This window comes from Molothrus ater, chromosome 1, assembly GCF_012460135.2.
Source record: "Molothrus ater isolate BHLD 08-10-18 breed brown headed cowbird chromosome 1, BPBGC_Mater_1.1, whole genome shotgun sequence".
Classification (NCBI taxonomy): Eukaryota; Metazoa; Chordata; class Aves; order Passeriformes; family Icteridae; genus Molothrus; species Molothrus ater.
The window spans coordinates 980,678-994,380 of NC_050478.2; the positions used below are offsets into that span (position 1 = coordinate 980,678).

Genomic DNA, 13,703 nt, shown 5'->3' on the forward strand with positions numbered 1-13,703 from the left:
GGCCGCGACGGACGGGAACGGACGGGAAGGTGCCGAGGCGGGGCCGGGCCGGGGCCTTGCCCCGGGGCACAGTCCGCACGGTACGGCAGGCGCGGCTTGCTCCGGGAGTAGCGCTGCCATGGCCCGGTTAATGTTTAAATTCCAATAATCATCAATAGGGTGGAACGTGTCCAGCCTGTCTCGCCCTTGGCGGCGGCTCGGCGCTGCCTAGCGGCAATCCCACCTCCAGGCCTTGCACTGTGTCCTGAGGTGACTTTTATGCTCATATCCCTCTTCGTCTGTGTCGCTCAGAAATAAATTTTGCACGTTTAGGATTGGTTCTGAGGGCGAAGAGGGGGGTCAGAAGAAGAAGCGCAGAGTTTGTTTTCAGAAAAATAGCGCTCCCTCCTTCTGCACATTCCTGCTGCAGTTCGGTGCTGTCCTCAGCAGGGACAGGCAGCAGGACAGAGCTCTGCTTTGCTCTTAGTTACTTTTAGCTGGCTGAGGCAGAGAAGATCTCTGGACTGTGGGTTTTTTTTTTTTTTCCTTTTTCTTTGGAGCTGTTTAAACCTGTTCTGTACTGAACACCCAGAAGAGCACCGGCAGCTCACACCCGTGGCCCATCAGACCAGGCCTGGCCGCAGCATTTCCAGCACCAGAGGGACTGATAAGAGATTAAGTGAGCCAAGCTACAGCTCAAGATGGGGACTTTCTGAGTTTGTCATCTCTTTTGGAGCAGCAAGAGATTTTATTGTTGAATATGGCTCCTTTGTTGTGCTGATGAATTCTTTGCTCCTTAACCAACCATTTTTTTCAACTTTTCACCAAGGAAATCTTTTTTCTGAACCAGTTGAGGGAGGGGCCGCTTGAATTTGCTTTCCAGAGGAAAACCCTTTAAAGGTTTTTCTCCCAAAATTGCCCTAAACCAGGACACACTGCGATCCTTCCCGAGGCCCGGCTGTGGCCGGAGCCGCTCCCGGCCAGCGGGGCGGGCTTAGTGCGCTTTGAAGGGATTGGGTCGGGGCGGCAGCGGCGCCCTGAGGGAGCCCAGGGTGATCCTGCGCTGCCTCCCTGCGCTGCCGGCCCCGGCCTGCTCGCCCGAAATCCCCCCAAGGCCCGGCTGCTCCGGCCACGAGGGCTCCCGCCTCCATCCAATAAAAAGCTGAATTCATCCATTTTTAGGAAGAAAAAAGGATTCTGCCAGGTCAGTGACACTGCCAGTGTGACGGACACCAGCCACAGAGAACCAGAATCACTTCTGCTTTTCATTTCCTCCTTCCCCATAGCTGCATCCAGACCTGGTGAGGGGGATGCAGGGAGGCTGCTGAGGGACACAGGGCTGCAGCCAGGCCCTCCTGTCCTGCCCCCACACCTCCCTGCCAGGACATCAGCCCCACCACAGCACTTTTCAGGGAATCCTAGAATGGTTTGGGTGGGAAGGGACCTCCAAGCTCATCTTCTTCCACCTCCCTGGAAGGGGGCAGGAACACCTTCCACTATCCCAGGGTGCTCAAAGCCTCATCCAGCCTGGCCAACTTCCAGAGATGGAAGTGTCAACTCCTGTCAGACAGCACGCCCTGACCCGAAACCCCAAACTTCTTCCAGGGAGTTGCAGGCACCACCGCAGCAGTGGGAAGGCAGGAACCCTGGCAGGCTGCACACACAGCCCCAAAATGCTGCCACCCACAGCAATGAGCAGCTGGTGGCTCTCAGCTGCTCCATGTGGCTGCGCTGCCCTCTGGCACATTCTAGCACCGTTAGAGGTCGTAAATGCCAACTTAGGGGGGGTTCATACACCAGGTCCTGGATTAGGACTTTGGTTCTGCGAAGGCTTTAACAGGTCCTGACAATTTCTCCCATCATCTGTTTATTGATGCCACTGTCCAACATGAGATCTGACAGCACCAGGAAGGAGCCCAATGTGCTCCGGGGAGCTGGTGTCACCAGCCCAGCCTCAGCTGGTGTCACCAGTGTGGCCCCAACCCAGCCCTTCAGATGGCTCTCACCCAGCCACAGCCCAAACTCAGGAGCTGCAGCCAGGACGAGCTGGGATCCCCAGGAACCGAGCTGGTACAAACAGGAGTGCAGACCAACAGCAGGGAGATGGATCATGTCCCACCCACCCTGGCAGCAGGTGCTCAGGAGCAGGGAGGTCCTTCCTTGGAGCCAGCCTGGAGCTGCTCCTCCCCCGGACAGGAATCCCGCCGCTCCTGCCATTGAGGAGGGCACAGTCGATGCCCCCGGCCGCGGCTCAAGGACAGCAGAGCAGTTAAACACAACAAGGCCTTGCTCTCAGTCCCTGCTGGCCCCACAGCAGGCAACGGCCAGACCCACAGCACCCCATGCCCTCGGGGGCAGCAGGGCCAGCCCCCGGTGGGAGGATTGAGCGCTGGGAATGAATGTTTGGGGGAGCCTTGTGGAGGGGTCCTACCAGAAAAAGCGTCTTTTACTGCAACTAGAATTTTATTCTATTGTATAATTCAGGAGTGCATCACAGCCCCGCGAGCCGGGCAGGCACCTATCAGCGCTTCCAATCTAGACACACGCAGAACTTCCTCATCAGCTGCATCTGTTAATTACTCACCTCCCCCCACGGCTGGAGCTCCTCCTATCACATCCAGCCCGGACCGGAGCAGCGCCTCCACAGAGCTCCTGGACAAAAAGTGACTGTGCCAGAATCAGCCTACAGAGCAGTTAACAAAAAAAAAAAAAAAAACAAACAACCAAACCAAAACAAACAAACAGAAAACAAACCCGAAAATAAAATCTTGCCCATCCTAAGGTTGCTTATCAAATAAAAAGTTCCTCCACATTTATTAAAAAAAACCAAACAGTAGATTTAAAAAGCAGTTACGAGTCCTACTCTGGCAAAACACCCTGTGTACAGGTTTCTTTTGTTGGTGGTTTGTTTGCTTGTTGGTGAGGATTCCCCCTAAATCAGCTGCTTCTGCTAATTTTTTATATATATCATCTTTTAATTTTGCCGCGCGTTGCTTGCTTTAATTCATTAATTTATTTCCAATCAGCCGAGTCTCCACCAGACCAGCGGCGCTACCACACAAAGCTTCCTTGATGTCCATGCCCTGAGCCGGGGTGGGGGGAGATGGATGGAGGGAGGGTGGGAGAGATCAGTGGAGGAGAAGGAGGACGAGGAGGAAGGGAGGGACGGAGGGAGGGAGGGAGGGAGAGGAAGCCTCGGCAGGCCCTCACTCTCCCATGTGCGTCCTCAGGTGGTACTTGAGCGACTGCTTGTAGCGGAAGCACTTGGTGCACTCGGTGCAGGGGTAGGGCCGCTCGCCGGTGTGCGCCCGCTGGTGCTCCAGGAGGTGATGCTTCTGCGTGAAGTTCTTGCCGCACTCGGTGCAGTGGTAGGGCCGCTCGCCCGTGTGGATGCGCTGGTGCTCCAGGAGGTGGTGCTTGCGGATGAAGCCCTTTCCGCAGACGGCGCAGGCGTGCGGGCGCTCCCGCGTGTGGATGCGGTAATGGTTGGTGAGCTTGGACTTCTCGCTGAAGGTCTTCTCGCACTGGCTGCACTGGTAGGGCCGCTCGCCGGTGTGAGTCCGCTGGTGCCGCAGCAGGTGGGAGGGCCGGGTGAAGTTCTTGCCGCACTGGGGGCACAGGAAGGCCATCTCGTTCTTGCCCGCGTGGATCCTCTGGTGCATGAGCAGGCTGATCTGCAGGCGGAAGCTCCTCCGGCACTCGCCGCAGGTGAAGGGCCGCTCCCCGACGTGGGTGATCTGGTGTTTGCTGAGGCTCGACTTGTGGCTGAAGCTGCTCTCGCACTCGGAGCACTTGTAGGGCTTCCCCGGGGGCGGGGGCCGCGCCGGGGGCTTGAGGCCGTGCTCGGGGCGCCGCGGGACCCCCACGCCGCGGCGCGTGTGGCTGCGCTGGTGCAGCAGGAACTGCTGCTTGTTGCGGAAGCTGAGGTCGCACTCATGGCACTCGTAGGGCCCTTCCTTGAGGTGGTTGCGCTGGTGGATCATGAAGTTGATCTTGAGCATGAAGCTCTTGCCGCACTCGGGGCAGATGTAGGGTCTCTCCCGCGTCCGGTTCCGCTGCTGCCCGCTGGCCGGCTTCATGTCCCCGGAGTCCCTCTCGCAGGCCGACGGCTTCCTGACGCGGGCCAGGCTGCGGGGCTGCGCCTTGGAGCTGCACTGCGCCTCGCAGCCCAGCCCGGCCTCGTGGCTGGGGAACGCCGGCACCTCGCTCCGGCCCGAGAACATGGCGCACTGCTCCAGCGTGTCGGGGTCATCCTCCTCCTCCTCCTCCTCCTCCTCCTCCTCTTCCTCCGTCTTGATCACGATCCCGTCCTCTGAGGGGAAAATCAAACAGCATTAGGGTCATTGGGTGGGACAGGATGGCCTCTTATACCCCTGGTGCTACAGAAACACCTGCATGGGTTCCTGCAGCTGTTTGTGCGCTGGGAGCCAGCCTGTGCCACAAATGGGGCTGCAGGTGGAGCCCGGAGCACTGGGATGGGCCATGTGCCCCCAAACATGGAGTTCAGACAAACCCCCCCCCGGCCAGGCTCCTCTAGAGGGTGTGTTCCACTGCCTGCCAAAAGGTTTGGCAACTTCGTGCTGCTGCTGCAGGATGTGAGGGATGAAAGCACCATGGGTTCACCAGGGCTTGGGTGGCTGAGTGATTTCAGAGCAGCTCCATCTGGGCTGCAACAACACCCCTGGCACGGCACCGCTCGACAGAAACAGCACCAGGCTGCTGGCTCTGCTCTAGGGACAGCACAGCCCACCTGGGACTGTCCCCTTCCCTCAGCCCCTGCTGCCATGTGGTGTGGCAAGAGACCCAGCCCCCTCCTTCCCAGAGCACCCAGCAGTGGGATGGATCAACAGTGGGATGGAATGGCAGCAGGGGGATGGCAGCAGGCCAGGCTCCCCTTCATGTCACCAAGGCCGGAAGTGAGCCGGGGACTTTGTTTGGTGACAGCAGCCATCCCAGGGACACACGGCAGGACACACAGCCAGCACGGCCCAAGGAAAGGCCAACAGGTCATCCCTCATGTCACCCCACACTGGACTGTGAGCCAGGCCTAAACGCTCTCCCAGGAAGAGCAGCTACACTTTCCCAAGAAAAGGAAAGTGATGGGAGTGGATGTCTCAAAGCCATGGCCCTCTTCCCTTTGAGGAAGGGAAAACCCAGGTCCTTCTCTCTGCCCCCTCTGTGGGCCTGGGGGCTCAGCCCCCCATCCTGGCCAGCACAGCTGCAGCTCCTGCCCAGTCCCACCAGCTGGCAGAGGCAGTGGCTCTCAGACAAGGATCAGCCCCCTGGTGGCTTGGCTGGTTTCCCTCACAAAGCCTTGAGCAGACCACAGGACCCACAAGACGGAGTTGAGGCCCTCAAGAGCCCCACTCTCTGAGTCTTGGTTTGTGTTACACCACCACAAAGCCGTCAGGAGGAAGGAACCCACCATTCCCAACCTCTCATCTCCCTGCTCTCCCATCCCCAGCCTTACAGCACATCTGTAGGACTTGGCCTGTATCTGCCACTCCACCAGCAGAATTCTACACATGAAACACTCGGTGCCATCATCTCATCTCTCCACAAATCACCTCATCCTTCCCCTTCCCTCCTGGCAGCTCGCAAATCACAGAGCTCCAGCCACATTCTTCCCTATCCTGTGGAGCTGCCCCAAGCAACTCCCACAAGTGGCAACCTGCAGGACCTCCCACATTCCTCCAGCAGTGTCCAGTGTGCAACCATCCACTCCTCCACACCAGACACCAACCTCCTGCCCTCTGCCACAGCGGGGTTTTGGGAGCAGGGCTCACAGGGGCTCTCACAGAACACAGCCTGAGACACATCTTCCCTTGGTCTCCGTGGCTATCCAGGGCTTTTCCCAGACTCAGAGGACTGGGCCAGTGCTTGCTCTGCTCCTGAGCAGGACAGGAGCCCTTGGAGACCACATTCTGTGTCCACCATGGACGTGCTGCCTCCTCCTCCAAACTCAAGGTGTGACCAGAGCCACTCTCGGAAGTCACTGCAGCCAGGAACTTTCCTTCTGGTGCTGGTTCTGGGGGGATTTAACTCCTCCTGTCCATCCAACCCCTTCCCCACCTCTTCCTAACCCACCACAGCCCCCTGGGCCTCCTGTCCCTGACACACCACGTGTGCAGATCAGCGTGCTGAGTGTCTCACCTGTGCAGCCCCCGTGGTGAACGATGACCCTCTGGATCTCACTGAAGTCGGCTCCGTACTCGGAGGAGTCTCCCAGGCTGGTGCCCGGGAGGTCCCTCGGGGGGGACACGGAGCCGTAGGGGCTCTCGCAGGCCGCCTCCTCGTCGGGGCTCTGGAAGCTGCCCTCGGACTGCCCCGACATCCCGTGCAGCTCGGGGTTCTCAGGACTGTCTTCAGGAAGGAGCTCCTCTGTTTTGATCACCACCCTTATTCCAGCTGCAGCAACGAGAGATTGCCACCTGCCATCACTCCCAGGAGCCAGAACGAGGGACCTGCTGCCAGCAATCCCTGCTGGCTCCAGCTGCTGCTCCCACTGAGGGGTCTCCCTTCGGCTTTCTCTTCCGCCCCTGCTCTTCACCCATCCCTGCCACGCTCCCAGCTCCAGCCCAGGACCCTTCACAGGCACAGGGAACTCCCTCCACCCAGCCTGGGACACCCCTCAGCCACCCCACATCCCCCAGCTGCAGCTCCACGTGGGCCCGTGATTTTCTCCTTCCCATTGGCCTCAATTTAATTTCAAGATCCTTGTGATGGAGAGCACAAGCAAGGCATTGGTGTGACCCCACATCCACAGCCTGGAATCAGGGATGACAAGTGGAGGTGACACCATCTCTTCCAGGCCACCTCTTTATCTCCGTATCAGCCCCCTTATCACAGAGCAGGAGTTGCTCTGAGACTCGGGGTCACTGGTGCCCCATTTCCAGCCCAGTCTTGGCCCTCACCATCCCATCTCCCTGCACACAGCCTGGGACCAGGCCTCCCTGCCTGGGAGGATGCTCCAAGGATAAACCCAGGCACCATCCATGCAAAGAGAGGGTGGAGGATTTTCTGGGTGGATGGGCTCTCCCAATGGGACCCAATTCTCTGTCCTTGCTGGGCACACCAGCTCCCTGAGGACCTGGTCTGGTTGCATATGCTTCCCTTGCTGGGAAGGGAAGGGCTCCCAGTGCCCAACTCTCCAGGCTCTGCTTGCCCTGGTTTCTATGTTGAGCTGTACCTGGACATTAAACCTCCAGTCAGCCCAATCTGTCCCATTCCTAGGCAAGGCTTCTCCTGATAAACCACACCAGCCACAGCTCCCAGCAGCATCTGCTCCAGCCTTGGGATGAGCAGCCCCTGGGAACACAACCCAGGGCTGCCCTGGGGCCAAGGTGCCGCCTCACCTGCCGTGGCATCAGTAATGATCTCACTCTCCTCCAGGTCCTGCTCATTCCTGCCCCGCGATTCCTCCCCTTGCTCGATCTGAGACAAAACACCAGGTTTGGAAATTGCATAGTCTGTTGAGAGACAGAGGGGTGGGAGAGAGGGATTACTGCACTGGGAATCTGATATTGGCTTCCACCTCTTCCCAGCACACGGGGGACATGTGAGGACACTCAGGAACATCCACAGGTGCAAAATCCTCTGAAGGGGTGCAGGGGCTGGTACCCACTGCAGGCCCAGAGGATGCAGGGAAGCCCTCCCAAGAGCCATGGGGAAGGAAGGAGCTGGGTTTGGATGGCATAACTGTGTCTGGAAGAGGTTTGGGAGGTCTCCACCCCACCTGCCCACAGGGCATCCCCTCGCCCAGCCAGAACGCCACCACGGCATGAGCTGGAATAAACCCAGACTGAAAACATCCTCCTGTGTTTTCAAGCATTTAAAATGGAACATTTGGGTCTCATCCAAGGGGATCTCCAAGGAGGAGCCAGAAGGAGCCTCCTGTCCCTCAGCAGGGCAAGGACACCCCGTATTTACCCAGGGAGATCAGAGATTCGTAGTTCCCCTTCATCACATTCTTGTAGAGCTCCTTCTGCCACTCCTCCAGCTTCTCCCATTCCTTGTCATTGAAATAGACGGACACGTCATCAAAGGTCACCGGCACCTGCAATTCCAACAGTGCCTTCAAGCAGGAGCCTGGACACAGCCAGGCTTCAGCTCCTCCAAGGCCAGCCATGAGCTGCTTTTTCCATTTAAAACAAGTCCTGGGCAGGTATTTCTTTGGGAATAAAGGACTCAACCAAACGGATGGTTCCTGGTGGTGAATCCAGACTGGGATTTCCCCAAAGGACCCCGAGCTCCTCCTCTCAGTCCCTGCTCTCTGCAGGGTGATCAGGCTTGGGGGACCACAAGGGAGAGAAAACCCAGGAGCTGGGCTGGACTCATCCCTATTGATGAGCTGACGTAACTCCCGGATTCAATTACCCCAGAACTCCAGGGAAAACTCTACCCAGGCCCACAGGGCTCCCCATTATCCCTGGTTACTGTGCACCCACCATCTGCAGCTTCCCAGCTTGTTAGCCAAGGAATAATTCCTAAGGATAAATTCAGGATGTGCAAACTGTGCCATGCTGGAGTGGAGCTCTTCAGAGGGAACGCAGCACTCCAGTTCTGTCCCCCAACTGCACTAATGGGGTGTCAGGGTCTGAACCCACCTTTTCCTGATCCTCTCTGCTCTCTCCAGAGATACTCCCTCTCCCATGTCATACATGGTCTCATTTGCACAATCTTTTAGCAGGAAGGCTGTGAAATTCAAGTAGGAACTGAATATTGATGGTGGGCTCTTTCCAGAGCTATGACCAGGGAGCTCATCTGCCTTCCTGAATCCCAAAGCTTCCCCCTTCCCTGCAGCAGCAGCTCCCACTTGCTCCTTCCCTGGCCTGGGAGACTCTGCAGCATCAAGGTGGTCAAAACGGAAGAACCACAAAATCTGCAGGATTTCTAGAAATGGTGGCAAAAAAAAAAAAAAAAAAAAAAGAACAAAAAAAGAGTCAACGGCCCCAGGGCTGTGCAGCGCAGTGGAGCAGAACTGAAACCTCTGGCCTGAGTACCAGGATGTCCTCCCAGGCCTTGTCCCTCCGTATTTTAGCCCCAGCAGGGGATGAGCGGGGAAGCTGCAATGGGGAGCTGCAATGGCGAGAGACTCACCTGAGCAGGGGCTGTCCCCACTCACCCACCCTGGGCTGGCCCCCGGGAGCATTTCGGGAGCAGTGTCCGGCTCCCGCTCCCCAGGACACCGTTACCTTGGGGACTTCCCCCTTCCTGCCCGGGGGCAGCCGCAGGATCCAGAAGTTCCTGTTCTTCAGGAGGTTCTCCATGTTCTCCAGGCGCCGCTGGAGCAGCCCGTACTCCTGGATAAGGGTGCCCAGCGCCGCGCACTTGCTCTCCAGCTGGTTCCCCAGCTCCGCCGCCGTCTTCTCGCAGTCGATCAGCTTCTTCTCGGCCATCCCGGTCCGACCCTCCAGGTCCAGCAGGCGGGTGGAGTGGGAATCCACCTTGCGCTCCACCGCCTGCACGGCCGCCACCACGGTCAGGGACAGCTCAGCCGTCTGCGTCTCCCGCTCCGAGGTGCGCTCGGGGCCGGCCGCTGGCCGGAGGGGCGAGGGGCAGCGCGGCGGCCGCACCGGCTCCGGCGCCTGCGGACACAAGGGCGCGGGGTCAGGCCGGGGATGCCCCCAGGGGGACAGGGACCCTCCCGGGGTGATGGAGACCCGCCCGCCCCCGGTGTGACGGGGGCCCCCGGGGCGATGGGGACATCCCCGGGGCCATGCGGACCCCGCGGGGGGGCCGCTGCAGGGCCCGGCGCTCGCCGGGGCGGCGGGGACGTCCCCGTGTCCCCGCTAAGCCGCTTACGGCGGCCCCGTGCCGGTCCCACGGGACGGGCAGGACCCGCGGGGGTGGGGGGAGGTGACAGCGCGGGGCCGGGAGGTGACACGGGAGTCGGGGGGGGCGCGGGGTGACACGGGCCGGCCGAGCCCCGTTGCCATGGGCACGGCGAGGGGACACCCGGGGGGCTGCGGGCGCCCCGTCGCCATGGGGACCGGGCGGTGATACGGGAGGCGGGGGCGGCGGCGGGTCGGTCCCGGGGGGCCGCAGGGCCCGGCGGCGGGGGGGGGGGGGGGGGGCGGCGCGGCGGCCGGGCAGGCCCGGCCTCGACGGCAGCGCGGGCGCCGCCGGCCGCGGAGGCCCGGGCGGGCTCGGCGCGGCGCCGCCGTCCCCCCGGGGCCGCCCGTCCCGTCCCCGCCCGTCGCCCCGGGGGGGCGGCCGCGGCCCCGCGCGCTGACAGCGCCCGCCGCCCGCCGCCCCCCCCCGCCCGCCGCGGCCCCGACGGCGCGGCCCGTGAGCCCCGACGTGCGGCCCGCGAGCCGCGGACGGGCGGTGCGCGCCGGGCCCGGCCCCGCGCCGGGCGGGCGCCCTTTACCTGAGCGGGGGCCCCCTCGGCCATGGCCCTTTGTTCCGTGCCCGGGGCCCCGGGGGCCGCGGCCGGGAGGATCCAGCGCCCGCTCGCTGCTTCACCTCCGCCCGCCGCCGGGCATCGGGCTGGGCGCGGAGCGGCGCGGCGGGGCGGGGGCGCGGCGCGGCGGGGGCGGGGCGGAGGCGGCGCGGGCCTAGCGGGCGGAGGCGGCGGGGCGGGGGCGGCGGCGGCTCCGACACCGAGCGCGGCTCCGGGTCCGGGTCCGGGTCCGGCGCTCCGGCCGCGCCGCTGCCCCGCCGCGCCGCCAGGGGGCGCTGCCGCCGCCGGACCGCGCGCGGAGCGGGGCGGAGCGGGGCGGGCGCGCGCCGCACAGCGCCCCCTGGCGGGCCGACGGCATCAGCGCCCCGCCCCGTCGGGGCCCCCCCACGGCACCGCCCGCACCGGGAACCGCGGGGACCGGGGGGACTGCGGGGACCGAGGGATTGGAGAACTGACGGAGCTGGGGCCGTTAGTGGCACTCGGGATTGCCCGACGAGCTGGGCTGGCAGCGGGGAGCCAGGGGGTCGGGGGCACCGAGGAGTAACGGGGAAGGCGCCGGGGTGCGGTGCGAGGTGACGGGAGGCGCTGGTTTGACTGGGGCGAGTGAGAGAGTGCGGGGGGCTCGGTGCGACATGGCGGGGCAGGGGAGGGACCAGGGGGTCACTGTGGAGGCCCCGGGGCGGCTTTTCCGGCCCCGCCCGTCGGGTCCCTGCCGCCCATCCCTGCGGCCTCGGAAATGGCGGCCGGAGGCGCCGGCGCCGTGGAAATGGAGCGACCCCTCCCCTTCCACCTCTCGGCCTCCCCGCCGGGCCCGACCGCAGCATCCCATCCCGTCCCATCACATCTCCAGCCTCGATCCCATCCCATCCCGTCCCGTCCCATCCCGTCCCGTCCTCTCCTGTGCCGTCCCCTCCCGTCTCACGTCATCCATTCCTATTCTCTCCCATCCCAGTCCATCCTGTCCTATCCTTCCCGATTTTGTCCTGCCCCATTCTGTCTATCCCACCACGCCCTGTCCCATCCATGCCCTCCTGTCCCACCCATCCTCGATGTCTCTTCATGCCCGGCCCATCCCACTCCATGCGCCCTGGCTGATCCCATCCTGTCCCATCCCACTCCATCCATGCTGTGTCCCCACTCTTGTCCCAGCCAGTCCCACCCTGTCCATCCCACATCTTGTCCCATCCCATCCCATCCCATCCCATCCCATCCCATCCCATCCCATCCCATCCCATCCCATCCCATCCCATCCCATCCCATCCCATCCCATCTCATTCCATTTATCCTGTCCCACTGTATCCTTTCTTACCCCATCCCACCCCACCCCATCTCCCCAGTGCCATCCCTGCCTGCTCTGGCACAGCCCTGGCCCACCTTGGGGGGGAAGTTGGTGGCACTGAGCACAGGGAAGGGCAGGAAACCCTTTGGTTTGTGGGAAAAGGGAGAGGACAAGTGGGATGGGTCACCCAGGCTTAGGGGGGCACAGGGATGTGGCAGCAGGTGGGGACCCCCAAGTAAAGACCCCCCTGTCCAGGCCCCTCCTGGGCTGTCCCAGATCCACAACCTCTGCCCAGGGCTGATCCATTGGGAGGGGACACCAGGAGCAGCTCTGGAATTCAGGGGTGTCCCTGGCTGGGGTTTGTAGATCCCAGTGCAGAGGGAGTGCCTGAGCCTGGCTGAGGGACTCCACGCTGTCCCTGTGGAGATGGGTGTGGATCACCAGGTGTGGTTATTGCCAGGAGTGGAGTGAGCAGGACTGGGATACAGCCATGTCCCTGGAGCGCTGTGTGCCTGTGACCAGCCCTGTGTGCACACAGAGCACATGTGTGACCACAGAGGGACACTCGTGTGTCCCCAGGGTGTCTGTGTGACCACAGAGGGACACTCGTGTGTCCCCAGGGTGTCTGTGTGACCACAGAGGGACACTCGTGTGTCCCCAGGGTGTCTCTGTGTGCTCAGAGCTGTGCTCAGCCTTGCCCTTGGCAGCACCCACCCTCCCCAGCCTGGATCCCACTGGCTGCTCCTTCCCTGAGCTCTTTTCCTTCTCCTTCTTTCTCCCCATAATCCATCTCCAGCATCTCCATGTCCATGTGGGGCGGCCCCATTCCATGGAGTGGCTCCAGAGTGTGGGGGATTCACTGGGGTCACTCAGAGCATGGGGGATTCACTGGGGGGAATTCACTGGGGTCACTCAGAGCATGAGGGGATTCACTGGGGTCACTCAGAGTGTGGGGAGGATTCACTGGGGTCACTCAGAGCATGGGGTATTCACTGGGGGGGATTCACTGGGGTCACTCACTCTGTCCCCCCGGGCACCCAGCACCCCCAGGGTTGGGGTGGCTGAGGGACTCTGGCACTCCCTGGTCTCTGTGGACCCCAGGTGCCACATCCCCATGGTGGCTGTCACCTCAGGGCTGCCCTCTCCCCTCCCAGCCCAGGTCCCAGGCTGGAACAACCCCTGGGGCTCGCTGTGTCTCTGCTGGGGAGAGGGAACTGTCTCTGTGTCCTGGGCTCTGGCAGGGAAGAGCCTGGGGAATGCTGGCCTGAGAGGGAGCATGGAAGGAAAAACCCCCAGTGTGTGGCACCAGCTGGGCACCCTATGAGGGCCCTTCCAACCCATTCTTTGATTCCATGATCCCAGCTCCAAGGTGGCCACAGCCACCAGCACTTCTCCCTGTCCCTCATCCTGGGTGTGGGATGTCCCAGCTCCATCCCACCACGGATCCAAGGATTCCTCAGCTGTCCACAGCCCCATTTGTGTGTGGCACAGGCACAAACCCAAATCAAGTTAAAACCATCAATCCCAGATGCAGCATCCCAGAGCAGCCTCATTTGCCAGGCCTGGCCCTCCAGCACAGCTTGGCTTGTGCTGTTCACCTGCTCCACAATTACCTGGAAAAGCTCCTGAGTACCAGGATGAGGGAGCTCCTCAAGGAGCTGGAAAAGCTCCCAAGTACCAGCCAAGAGCAGGATGAGGGATCTCCACAATGAGCTGGAAAAGCTCCAGCCAAGAGCAGGATGAGGGGGCTCCACAATGAGCTGGAAAAGCTCCAGCCAGGGGCAGGATGAGGGAGCTCCTCAAGGAGCTGGAAAAGCTCCAGCCAGGAGCAGGATGAGGGAGCTCCTCAAGGAGCTGGAAAAGCTCCAGCCAGGGGCAGGATGAGGGAGCTCCTCAAGGAGCTGGAAAAGCTCCAGCCAGGAGCAGGATGAGGGAGCTCCTCAAGGAGCTGGAAAAGCTCCCGAGTACCAGCCAGGGGCAGGATGAGGGAGCTCCTCAAGGAGCTGGAAAAGCTCCAGCCAAGAGCAGGATGAGGGAGCT

The 13,703-nt window shown here is 61.8% G+C and overlaps 1 protein-coding gene across 1 annotated transcript in view; it reads right to left on the reverse strand.

The window, feature by feature from the left end:
* Positions 1-2,757: 2,757 nt before the first annotated feature.
* ZNF777 (zinc finger protein 777) overlaps positions 2,758-13,703 on the reverse strand; it is a 32,639-nt gene continuing 21,693 nt past the window's right edge. The window contains exons 23-28 of the mRNA XM_054515865.1: positions 9,646-10,345; positions 9,174-9,566; positions 7,909-8,035; positions 7,335-7,448; positions 6,133-6,387; positions 2,758-4,291 (exon numbers count right to left, since the gene is read on the reverse strand). Of these exons, the coding sequence (XP_054371840.1) occupies positions 3,186-4,291; positions 6,133-6,387; positions 7,335-7,448; positions 7,909-8,035; positions 9,174-9,566; positions 9,646-10,345 (2,695 nt within the window). The 3' untranslated portion in view covers positions 2,758-3,185. The remainder of the gene's footprint in view (positions 4,292-6,132; positions 6,388-7,334; positions 7,449-7,908; positions 8,036-9,173; positions 9,567-9,645; positions 10,346-13,703) is intronic.